Consider the following 12,500-nt stretch of genomic DNA (forward strand, 5'->3'; position numbering starts at 1 on the left):
GAGGGGAGGAAGAGAGGAGGAAGAGAGGAGGAAGAGAGGAGGAAGAGGGGAGGAAGAGAGGAGGAAGAGAGGAGGAAGAGAGGAGGAAGAGAGGAGGAAGGGGGAGGAAGAGAGGAGGAAGGGGGAGGAAGAGAGGAGGAAGGGGGAGGAAGAGAGGAGGAAGAGAGGAGGAAGAGGGGAGGAAGAGAGGAGGAAGAGAGGAGGAAGAGGGGAGGAAGGGGGAGGAAGAGAGGAGGAAGAGAGGAGGAAGAGAGGAGGAAGAGAGGAGGAGGAGAGGAGGAAGAGTAAAGGAAAAGTGGAGGAAGAAAGGAGGAAGAGAGGAGGAAGAGAGGAGGAAGAGTAAAGGAAGAGTAAAGGAAGAGTAAAGGAAGAGTAAAGGAAGAGTAGAGGAAGAGAGGAGGAAGAGTAGAGGAAGAGTGGAGAAAGAGTGGAGAAAGAGAGGAGGAAGAGAGGAGGAAGAGGAGAGGAAGATGGGAGGAAGAGAGGGAGGAAATGGTCCGTGAAGCCGAGGGCCAGCACTGCAGAACACGTTTCTTCTCCTCCTCTCACATCCCTCGCTCCAGGCTGCACTCTCATCACACAGTGAGGGAGATGGAGAAAAAGAAAGAGAGTAAAGGAGATGGAGGGAAAGCTAGAGAAAGAAGGAGATAGAGGGAGAGAGAGGAGGAGAGAGGGTGTGTTGCAGGTACAGATAGAGGAAGACAAGACAGACAGAGGGGTACACAGATACAGTAGATACGAGTTTCATAGACGGAGACATCTAGACAGGTAGTTTATTCCATATTCCCCTTAGGTAGTCTCTCTTGACCGGACCTGCTGACAAGTGTCTCTCCCCTGACCGAGTAGCAATAATAGTTACATTATACAGAGCCTTCGGAACGTATTCAGACCCCTTGACGTTTTCCACATTTTGTTAGGTTACAACCTTTTTTTCCCGTCATCAAGCTATACACAATATCCCATAATGACGAAGCAAAAAACGTTTATTTTTTATGTTTGCTAATTTATAAAAAAATTCAAACAGAAAGATCACATTTACATAAGAATTCAGACCCTTTACTCAGTACTTTGTTGAAGCATCTTTGGCAGCGATTACAGCCTCGAGTCTTCTTGGGCATGACGCTACAAGCTTTGGGGAGTCTCTCGCATTCTTCTCTGCATATCCTCGAACGCTCTGTCAGGTTGGATGGGGAGCATTGCTGCACAGCTATTTTCAGGTCTCTCCAGAGATGTTCGATCGGGTTCAAGTCCGGGCTCTGGCTGGGCCACTCAAGGACATTCAGAGACTTGTCCCGAAGACACTCCTGCGTTGTCTTGGCAGTGTGCTTAGAGTCGTTGTCCTGTTGGAAGGTGAACCTTCGCCTCAGTCTGAGGTCCTGAGCACTCTGGAGCAGGTTTTCTTTAAGGATCTCTCTGTACTTTGCTCCGTTCCTCTTTCCCTTGATCCTGACTAGTCTCCCAGTCCCTGCCACTGAAAAACATCCCCACAGCATGATGCTGCCACCACTATGCTTCACTGTAGGGATGGTGCCAGGTTTCCTCCAGACGTGATGCTTGGCATTCAGGCAAAAGAGTTCAATCTCGATTTCATCAGACCAGAGAATCTTGTTTCTCATGGTCTGAGAGTCCTTTAGTGCCTATTGGCAAAATTCAAGCAGGCTGTCATGTGCCTTTTACTGAGGAGTGGCATCCATCTGGCCACTCTATCATAACGGCCTGATTGGTGGAGTGCTGCAGAGATGGTTGTCCTTCTGGAAGGTTTTCCCATCTCCACAGAGCTCTGTCAGAGTGACCATCGGGTTCTTGGTCACGTCCCTGACCAAGGTCATTCTGCCCCGATTGCTTAGTTTGGATCAGGCGGCCAGCTCTAGGAAGATTCTTGGTGGTTCCAAACTTCTTCCATTTAAGAATGATGGAGGCCACTGTATTCTTGGGGACCTTCAATGCTGCAGAAATGTTTGGTACTCTTCCCCAGATCTGTGCCTCGACACAATCCTGTCTCTACGGACAATTCCTTCGACCTCATGGCTTTGTTTTTGCTCTGACATTCACTGTCAACTGTGGGACCTTATATAGACAGGTGTGTGCCTTTCCAAATCATGTCCAATCAATTGTATTTACCACAGGGGGACGCCAATCAAGTTGTAGAAACATCTCAAGGATGATCAATGGAAACAGGATGCACCTGAGCTCAATTTTGAGTCTCATAGCAAAGGGTCTGAATACATATGTAAATAAGGTATTTATGTTTTTTATTTTTAATACATCTGTTTTCGCTTCGTCATTATTGTGTATTGTGTGTCGATAGATTTTTTAAATACATTTTAGTATAAGGCTGTAATGTAACAAAATGTGGAAACGTCAAGGGGTCTGAATACTTCCTGGCACTGTCTGGAGAACTCTGCTCTGTGGGATTCTGTCTCTGCCTAAACAACATTCTGATCTCTGAACAGTCTTTTCTACAAGCCTGTGCTGTTACTATAGCTAGGACCCATACAAACTGACCCCGCATCAGTTGTCTACCTCACTACAGTATAATACCATAACTGAGATGTCTGTTGTCATTGCTTTCCAGGTGCGTGGGATCAAGGGGGTCTTCCTGGCCAATCAGAAGGTGGATGGCAAAGTGCGGACTCTCATCACCTATAACAAAGGCCGAGACTGGGAACCGCTAGCCCCGCCTACTACTGACATGAACGGCAAACCGGTCAACTGCAAATCAGTAAGGAAACCATGCACTGCCCACAATGCAGCAGCTTTATACCCATCAATCTGCCGACATGTAAGTGGTTACTTCTAGGATGGAAGGCAAGAAGAGTGCAGTTTTAAAGTATTCAATCGGCAACCCGTGGTCTTGTGAACATCTACAGGGCTGGGTGTCTGAGTCATTATTAGCCATCAGTCCCTCAGACAGAGAAAGTTTAACCATAACTTCGTTTTTGAACACCCATTACTCCTCTGTCGTTTATATCTGCTCCTCGTTTGTGACCGCGACGCCAGGTGACAGGTCAGAGACAGCTTTATGTCCTCTGACAACAACACTATCACCCGCACGGTGTGTCCAAGACGACACAAACACTGCTACTACTCCATCTAAAAGGCCTGTCTCAAAGCACATTAGAATAATAATGTCTGATTGAATAGAAGGCTGGTGATTGGTACATTTCTGTTAAAGGTGGATTCATGTGTGTTGTCTGTGTTTAATCTACTGCCTAATAAGGCTGCAAACAGGCTACTTATTTTTGTTTAGGTTTGAGAGGGCCAGATACAGGCCCCATAGATCACACAACATAGAGTACTACCCTTATAATGTGACATAACTCATGTTTTACCCCTCTCCTAGCCTGACTGTCACCTCCACCTCCACCTGCGCTGGGCTGACAACCCCTACGTATCAGGGACCGTCCACACCAAAGACTCTGCCCCCGGACTCATCATGGGCGCAGGTGAGTAACCACGACTACCACTGCCCCATGACTACCACTGTCCTTACGTCATTACTGCAGTGGCCATGGTTACATTATGACCAATCATTCTGGTTGTTTGGCTTTATAGGAACACAGCATTACTCTCTGTATGAGACACTGTAACAGCACCCTGTGGGGACACAGACTGGGAACCCCTACAGTTTCAAATCAAATTGTGTTTGTCACATGCGCCGAATACAACAGGTGTAGACCTTACAGGGAAATGCTTACTTACAAACCCTTAACCAGCATTGCAGTTTTAAGAAGAAAAAAAATCTAAGAAATCAACTAGTTTGCTAGTGAACCGGCGTTGGTTAGTCTAAGTAAGCTTTAGACTACTGGTTCTAGTGAGGGATTCCAGCCCCAGTCATTACTGTGATGCAGTGAGGGATTCCAGCCCCAGTCATTACTGTGATGCAGTGAGGGATTCCAGCCCCAGTCATTACTGTGATGCAGTGAGGGATTCCAGCCCCAGTCATTACTGTGATGCAGTGAGGGATTCCAGCCCCAGTCATTACTGTGATGCAGTGAGGGATTCCAGCCCCAGTCATTACTGTGACGCAGTGAGGGATTCCAGCCCCAATCATTACTGTGATGCAGTGAGGGATTCCAGCCCCAATCATTACTGTGATGCAGTGAGGGATTCCAGCCCCAGTCATTACTGTGAACGAAGTGAGGGATTCCAGCCCCAATCATTACTGTGAAGTAGTGAGGGATTCCAGCCCCAGTCATTACTGTAATGCAGTGAGGGATTCCAGCCCCAGTCGTTACTGTAAAGTAGTGAGGGATTCCAGCCCCAGTCATTACTGTGAAGTAGTGAGGGATTCCAGCCCCAGTCATTACTGTGAAGTAGTGAGGGATCCCAGCCCCAGTCATTACTGTGAAGGAAGTGAGGGATCCCAGCCCCAGTCATTACTGTGAAGCAGCTCTGAGGCTTTGATAGCTCTCTGTGTTGCAATACAGTGGAGCCATCAGACAAACAAGACTGGACATAATGCAGGCTTACGCCAGGCAGACACAGTGGGGGGAAACTAGCAGCGGAGCTGTGTGCTCCACACTTCACCAAGCCCACTATCCACCTAAACCTTCTCAGACCGCTCTATTGTTGACAGTGCCACTCCTCCAGACAGCCTGGATTTACCTTAGAAAGGTAGAGGCTTAGAGGAATGGAAGATTCAGTTCCAAAAGCACTTCAACCCCAGAGAAGAGTTCACTCAGTCACCGCTGCTTTTATTTATTGAATACTTAGCATTTCTGTTCGGGCACCTCTGGAGGAGGAGAGTTAGACAGAGTCCTGAGTGAAGGGGATAAGTGGGGTGCCTCATCCTCTGAGTGAGAACGTGCTGCCATGCCAACCCTCACTTCTCCCCTCCTCTTTTCCCTCGTTCCCGCTGTTAAAAAAAGAGAGGAAAATTATCTGAAATTATTTGTAGGTGCAGGAGGCTTTGATCCGACAGAGCGCCTCCTCCTCCCTCACTGGTCTCTCTCTCTCTCTTTCTTTCTTTCAGGTAACTTGGGTTCCCAGCTGGTGGAGTATAAAGAAGAGATGTACATCACCTCTGACTGTGGGAAGACCTGGAGGCAGGTAAGTCTCAGTCTCTCTCTATCCCCCTCTTTTCTCCACTCTTCTGAAAAGCAGAGATGGGATAATTAACTGTGGAAGAGGAGGGCATTCAAATGTGTTTGTCTGCTAAAAAAACGTTCAGGCTACAGTGTTCAACTTTTTCGAGACGTTTTATGCTCTTCTTCTGTGTGTCTTATTCATGTACTGTAATCCTTTTAATTTCTTGCAGTCATCAACTAACTTTCCACTTCCTGTCTCTTTCATAATTTCCTGCAATTCTCCTTCCTGTTTTCAGGTGTTTGAGGAGGAGCATCACATCCTGTACCTGGACCATGGAGGGGTCATCGTTGCCATCAAAGACACCTCCATCCCTCTCAAAATACTCAAGTAGGCACCTCTAACCATCAACAAAATACTCAAGTAGGCTCATCAAACTGTCAACAAAATACTCAAGTAGGCTCCTCTAACCATCAACAAAATGAGAGAGAGAGAGAGAGAGAGAGAGAGAGAGAGAGAGAGAGAGAGAGAGAGAGAGAGAGAGAGAGAGAGAGAGAGAGAGAGAGAGAGAGAGAGAGAGAGAGAGAGAGAGAGAGAGAGAGAGAGAGAGAGAGAGAGAGAGAGAGAGAGAGAGAGAGAGAGAGAGAGAGAGAGAGAGAGAGAGAGAGAGAGAGAGAGAGAGAGAGAGACCTCTTCAAACCCAGAAATTCCTAAATTCACAGCCTCAAACGAGACATTTTTCTCCCCTTCTCAGAAGTGCACATACATGTATGTAGATCACAGAGATTCACTTTCGTTTAGGGGCCCCTTGGAAAGCAAAAGAACCCAACTCAAGGATGCCCCGTGCCAATATTCTGACTTCCCTTCACACACACTTGTTAGCTAATTCCTGGCTCTGGATCACTCTAACACAAATAGCAGCGGGTTGCTTTGGGTTGCTCATGTATTATCCCACCGCTGCCACGTTGCTTTTAATAATGTAAAAACGTAACATTCTCAGAGGTGAGATGCCAAAATAAAACATGTAGGCTTATACATAATAATGTGTACATTCAGAAGTAAATCTGTACATATTCTAATGCAGTCATGTTGTGCTTATTCAGGGTACGTATGAAATAGGGATTACATGCAGATTGGTGTTAGAGAAATCTGTGGTGTACATTCATTCATCACAAATACACACTTGTGTGTTATTAAAAGATTAGATTGCAGCAAAGGACTTCCACTGTGTCCTCACGGTAAGTTCATCTTTGAACATGTTCTTTGAGTGTTATGGAGGAAGAAAGAACGAGGGAATGAGAAAGAGAGAGAGAGAGATATGAGACAGACAACAACAAACCATTCCCTCTGGCTGATTCTCTCTGTATACAGTATTGGAATGTCTGTCTCTCTCATACTCTGTGCATATTATCTAATCTGTCTCTCTAGTGTGTTTCTCTAGTTATTCTCAAGGCTTGTAAGCACATGATTAATTGCATAGCCTACAGACATGGGTCTGCTTCTCAATCCCACGTTGATTCCTTTCCAATACACAACCATACTTATGTAACCCTGTTGATTCCGGGAGCCATAACCACAGGAGGTTAATTCGAGCTAGCGGTTAGCTTTGTGTACTTTATCCTCTAATTTTAAAGTCCTTGCGTTGGTAAACATTAGCGTGTGCGTCTGGTGGCGTGTTTGAAGACAAACCCACGCCGAAACAGCCTGGTGACCAGTTCCAGGTCATGGTTCAGTCGTGGAGATAATCTGACCTCTCACGGCATGTATGACCGCATACAACCTTCTAGACAGGAACTCATTATGAAGGGTCTTTTGAGCCTCTTTCCAAGATGGCCGTTCTATTAAAGCCTATAGAACTGTAAGTCATGTACGACCGCATAGAACCTAGCAGGGCACCCTACCAATATGGAGACTCACTTTTTCCAAGATTCTTAGAAAGAACTTAAGGTCAGTAGACATCTAGTTATGTAGTTAAATCTATAGTTGTGATAGTTATCGATGCATAGTTTTTTTGTGTGACGGCATTACATCCTGCTAGTCAGGAACCCTACTAATATAGAGATGAATTTCTACCTCATCCAAGATGGCCGCTTGTTGAAAAGAGCCTCTAAACTTCCATATAGTGGATGTGATTGTGTTGATGTTTTTTCTCCCCAGGTTCAGTATTGATGAGGGACGCACCTGGACCATCCACACCTTCACAAGCACCTCAGTGTTCGTGGACGGACTTTTGAGCGAGCCGGGAGATGAGACGTTGGTCATGACGTGAGTGTGCCCTGGAATCTTCCATAATCGTCTATGGAGCTATATACAGTCGTTTGGAAAGGGAATTATGAGATTTGCAGTCTGAGAATAGGCCCCATTTCAAGGACACCTCTTCTCCAAAGCTCTGCCATTGGTTTATTGCAACTCTCTCAACTAGTAACAAAGTAATTGATTGGTTTCTTAACACTATCACCTTAACATTGCGGTGTCTGATTGGCTTGAGCCTATTCTTCAGATGAAATGGCCAGGCGATGATTCACCCAGGAGATATTGAGAATTGATCCGGCAGTCTCAGTGACACCTCCTGCTGCTCAGCTCACACTCCTAGCCTGCTCTCCCTGCCTAAGTCCTGGCTCCTCTGCTGCTGCTCAGCTCACACTCCTAGCCTGCTCTCCCTGCCTAAGTCCTGGCTCCTCTGCTGCTGCTCAGCTCACACTCCTAGCCTGCTCTCCCTGCCTAAGTCCTGGCTCCTCTGCTGCTGCTCAGCTCACACTCCTAGCCTGCTCTCCCTGCCTAAGTCCTGGCTCCTCTGCTGCTGCTCAGCTCACACTCCTAGCCTGCTCTCCCTGCCTAAGTCCTGGCTCCTCTGCTGCTGCTCAGCTCACACTCCTAGCCTGCTCTCCCTGCCTAAGTCCTGGCTCCTCTGCTGCTGCTTAGCTCACACTCCTAGCCTGCTCTCCCTGCCTAAGTCCTGGCTCCTCTGCTGCTGCTCAGCTCACACTCCTAGCCTGCTCTCCCTGCCTAAGTCCTGGCTCCTCTGCGTGCAAATAAGCGGCTTAGTGAAGGAATAAGGATCAGCTGCCTCTCCAGGACTCATATTTTGCACCAGCAGGGTTTTCTCATCTCCAAAATTCACTCTCCATTAGGTGGAGTGGAGCGCCCAATTTTCCGTTTTTTATGACACGGTCGTTTCCTCCATGATTTTCTTGAGGGGTTGATTAGCCCAGTGAGGAAGATGATGGTGCATGTGGAGAGAACGCTTCTTCTTTCACTCTTTCTCTGTTTTCTTCTGTTTTAAAAAATGTTCTGTTGCCCTCTTTTCACTCTCTCTCTCTCTCTCTCTCTCTCTCACTCTCTCTCTCTCTCTCTTACTGTCTCTACCTTCATCTATTTTTCCATCTCTCCCCCTCTCTCCCCTAATCGAATCATCTCTTGTGAATTGGCTGGAGTGAGAGTAGAGGCACAAAAACTCAGAATTTTGGCCCCAGTGGGGAGATGAGACCTGGGTTTCATTTGAGCAAAGATGGTGGAGGGGGTTGTAACAGAGGTGGTGGTGGAGGGAGGGGGGTGTAACAGAGGTGGTGGTGGAGGGGGGGGGGGGTGTAACAGAGGTGGTGGTGGAGGGGGGGAGGGATGTAACAGAGGTGGTGGGGGTGGAGGGGGGGGGTGTAACAGAGGTGGTGGTGGTGGAGGGGGGTGTAACAGAGGTGGTGGGGGTGGAGGGGGGGTGTAACAGAGGTGGTGGGGGTGGAGGGGGGTGTAGAGAGAGGACACAATCCTGAAATAACAGAACAACAATTGTCTCCTACGTCAGGGATGACCCACACACATACACACACATACACACACATACACACACATACACACACATACACACACATACACACACATACACACACATACACACACATGCACCATCTGCTTCCGGTGCGGCAGGTAGCCTATCGTTGGGACAGTAACCGAAAGGTTACTGGTTTGAATACTCGAGTAGACTAGGTGAGAAATCTGTCAATGTTCCCTTGAGCAAGGCAATTAACCCTAATTGCTCCTGGAAGTCGCTCTGGATAAGAGCTGAAATGTACAAATGTATATTTACGTGTAGCGGACAACTGACTTCAATTTTTGAGAAGACTCAAAAATTGACTTAGCAGCAAGGACAGGCTGGAAGGGAGAGAGTCCTCTTCACATACTAATGACAAGAGCCTTGGGAGGTAAAAACTGTGACTTGTCACATGCTAGATAGACAGAGAGAGGGAGAATAACACAACAGCATCTTATTTGTGGGCTGACATCCACCATTCACGATAGAAAGTAATTTGCTACCTATCAGAATGGGTTAAATCCTATTAGAATGGGTTAAATCCTATTAGAATGGGTTAAATCCTGTTAGAATGGGTTAAATCCTGTTAGAATGGGTTAAATCCTATTAGAATGGGTTAAATCCTGTTAGAATGGGTTAAATCCTATTAGAATGGGTTAAATCCTGTTAGAATGGGTTAAATCCTGTTAGAATGGGTTAAATCCTATTAGAATGGGTTAAATCGTATTAGAATAGGTTAAATCCTGTTAGAATGGGTTAAATCCTGTTAGAATGGGTTAAATCCTATTAGAATGGACTAAATCCTGTTAGAATGGAATGGGTTAAATCCTGTTAGAATGGGTTAAATCCTGTTAGAATGGATTAAATCCTATTAGAATGGGTTAAATCGTATTAAAATAGGTTAAATCCTGTTAGAATGGGTTAAATCCTGTTAGAATGGGTTAAATCCTGTTAGAATGGGTTAAGTCCTGTTAGAATGGGTTAAATCCTGTTAGAATGGGTTAAATCCTGTTAGAATGGGTTAAATCCTGTTAGAATGGGTTAAATCCTTTTAGAATGGGTTAAATCCTATTAGAATGGGTTAAATCCTGTTAGAATGGACTAAATCCTATTAGAATGGGTTACATCCTATTAGAATGGGTTTTATTTTGTATTTTTTTATTTCACCTTTATTTAACCAGGTAGGCTAGTTGAGAACAAGTTCTCATCTGCAACTGCGATCTGGCCAAGATAAAGCAAAGCAGTGCGACAGAAACAACAACACAGAGTTACACATGGAATAAACAAGCGTACAGTCAATAACACAAGATTTTTTTAAAGTAAGTCTATATACAGTGTGTGCAAATGGCATGAGGAGGTAAGGCAATAAATAGGCCATAGTAGCAAATTAATTACAATTTAGCAGATTAACACGGGAGTGATAGATGAGCAGATGATGATGAGCAGATGATGGTGTGTAAGTAGTGATACTGGTGTGCAAAAGAGCAAAGTAAATAAAAACAATATGGGGATGAGGTAAGTAGACTGGGTGGGCTATTTACAGATGGACTATGTACAGCTGCAGCAATCGGTTAGCTGCTCAGATAGCTGATGTTTAAAGTTAGTGAGGGAAATGTAAGTCTCCAGCTTCAGCGATTTTTGCAATTCGTTCCAGTCATTGGCAGCAGAGAACTGGAAGGAAAGGAGGCCAAAGGAGGTGTTGGCTTTGGGGATGACCAGTGAGATATACCTGCTGGAGCGCGTGCTACGGGTGGGTGTTGTTATCGTGACCAGTGAGCTGAGATAAGGCGGAGGATTACCTAGCATAGACTTATAGATGACCTGGAGCCAGTGGGTCTGGTGACGAATATGTAGCGAGGGCCTGTAGAGCATACAGGTTGCAGTGGTGGGTGGTATAAGGCGCTTTGGTAACAAAACGGATGGTACTTTGATAGACTACATCCAATTTGCTGAGTAGAGTATTGGAAGCTATTTTGTAGATGACATCGCCGAAGTCGAGGATCGGTCGGATAGTCAGTTTTACTAGGGTAAATTTGGCGGCGTGAGCGAAGGAGGCTTTGTTGCGAAATAGAAAGCCGATTCTAGATTTGATTTTGGATTGGAGATGTTTGATATGAGTCTGGAAGGAGAGTTTACAGTCTAACCAGACACCTAGGTTACATTCCATTGTCGCATACATAACACAACTGATGACATGTTTTCACATCAATTTGTTCCTTAAAGAACATGCTCTCACAGACTTGGAATTGGTCAATTTTTATTGCATAAGTACATTTTTGTATGTTCTCCTTTTTATTCAATGGTATATCGCCACCTAGTGGAGATACATTGTACAACTCAATTTGATCGTCTTTCATTCGATGCTTTTATGAATGCCTTTGAGTTTATAAAAACACATTAACGCCAAGCCAATCTTATGTGCAGAGCAGTCAATGGCTTTGAAGGCCCTCATCATTTACAGGGGCATCTGGTGTGTTTAATATGCAAAGTATGGACTATAGAAAGATGTCGTTTCCAGGAGCCCTTAAGTGCATCCCTACTCATTAGTGCTGATGAAAAGAGTGTGGCTGGAGTGCTGTCATGTGACACCGCTACCTTCAGACTGCCTTGTTCCCAACAGAGGGGATTGGCTGAGACCGTGGACAGTGGATATGGTACAGGAGTCACGTCTCGAGTCTCTATGAAAAAACATCTACAGATTTCTAAGACAGTAGACAGTAAACAGACATCAAAGTGATGATAATATGATCATATTAGATCTGTATTTCTCCTGTGCGTCTCTCCCTCCAGGGTGTTCGGTCACATCAGCTATCGGTCAGACTGGGAGCTGGTCAAGGTGGACTTCAGACAGTCATTCCCCAGACAGTGTACAGAGGGAGACTACGACTCCTGGAAACTCACAGATCTGCAGGTACTCAACACACACTCACACTAATACACACACACACACACACACACACACACACACACACACACACACACACACACACACACACACACACACACAGTCTTGTGCAGCTCTTTGTAAGAATGTTGTGTGTATCCTGCACCTTTACAGTTAGCAAATGTATACTTTTGGCCCTCCTCAGGGAGAGGAGTGCATCATGGGTCAGGAGAGGAGTTTCAGGAAGAGGAAGGACACTGCGTTCTGTATCAAGGGGAGGAGCTACACCTCCTCCCTGACTACCAAGCCCTGCCAGTGCTCCGAGAAAGACTTCAACTGGTGAGACACCACAACCAACACACTCTAGTGCAATAGACTATACTTGAGGTTTAGACTTGAGATAAGCACATATGATATGCGTCACAATCAGGGTTAGGCTTGAATTCCTTTTCTGTTTAGGAGATTAGTTGAAAATCCAATAGAAGCATTTTCAATGAGGATCATCTTTCATTTCCAACTCTGTTCTGAATGAGAATAACACTGTAATTCACCATAAACAATCAATCGATGCTGTATGTAGACTAGATAATTGATATTGATCCTGTTGGCGTGTGTGATGTTGGTGTCTATCGATCATTGATATTGATGTTGGTGTCTATCGATCATTGAGCTCATTTGACCTTTGCCCTTTCTCTGCACACTGAATGGAATTTACCCTTATCTACTGTTCTAGGACCAGCTTACCCTTATCTACTGTTCTAGGACCAGTTTACCCTTATCTAC

The 12,500-nt window shown here is 45.5% G+C and overlaps 1 protein-coding gene across 3 annotated transcripts in view; it reads left to right on the forward strand.

Moving 5' to 3' along the window:
- LOC139534674 (VPS10 domain-containing receptor SorCS2-like) overlaps window positions 1–12,500 on the forward strand; it is a 451,135-nt gene that overhangs the window by 420,991 nt on the left and 17,644 nt on the right. For all 3 annotated transcript variants that reach the window (XM_071333995.1, XM_071333996.1, XM_071333997.1), the window contains exons 10-16: window positions 2,576–2,722; window positions 3,344–3,446; window positions 4,976–5,052; window positions 5,327–5,418; window positions 7,186–7,293; window positions 11,624–11,744; window positions 11,923–12,056. In XM_071333995.1, coding sequence (XP_071190096.1) covers window positions 2,576–2,722; window positions 3,344–3,446; window positions 4,976–5,052; window positions 5,327–5,418; window positions 7,186–7,293; window positions 11,624–11,744; window positions 11,923–12,056 — 782 coding nt within the window. The remainder of the gene's footprint in view (window positions 1–2,575; window positions 2,723–3,343; window positions 3,447–4,975; window positions 5,053–5,326; window positions 5,419–7,185; window positions 7,294–11,623; window positions 11,745–11,922; window positions 12,057–12,500) is intronic.

Source organism: Salvelinus alpinus, chromosome 11, assembly GCF_045679555.1.
Source record: "Salvelinus alpinus chromosome 11, SLU_Salpinus.1, whole genome shotgun sequence".
Classification (NCBI taxonomy): Eukaryota; Metazoa; Chordata; class Actinopteri; order Salmoniformes; family Salmonidae; genus Salvelinus; species Salvelinus alpinus.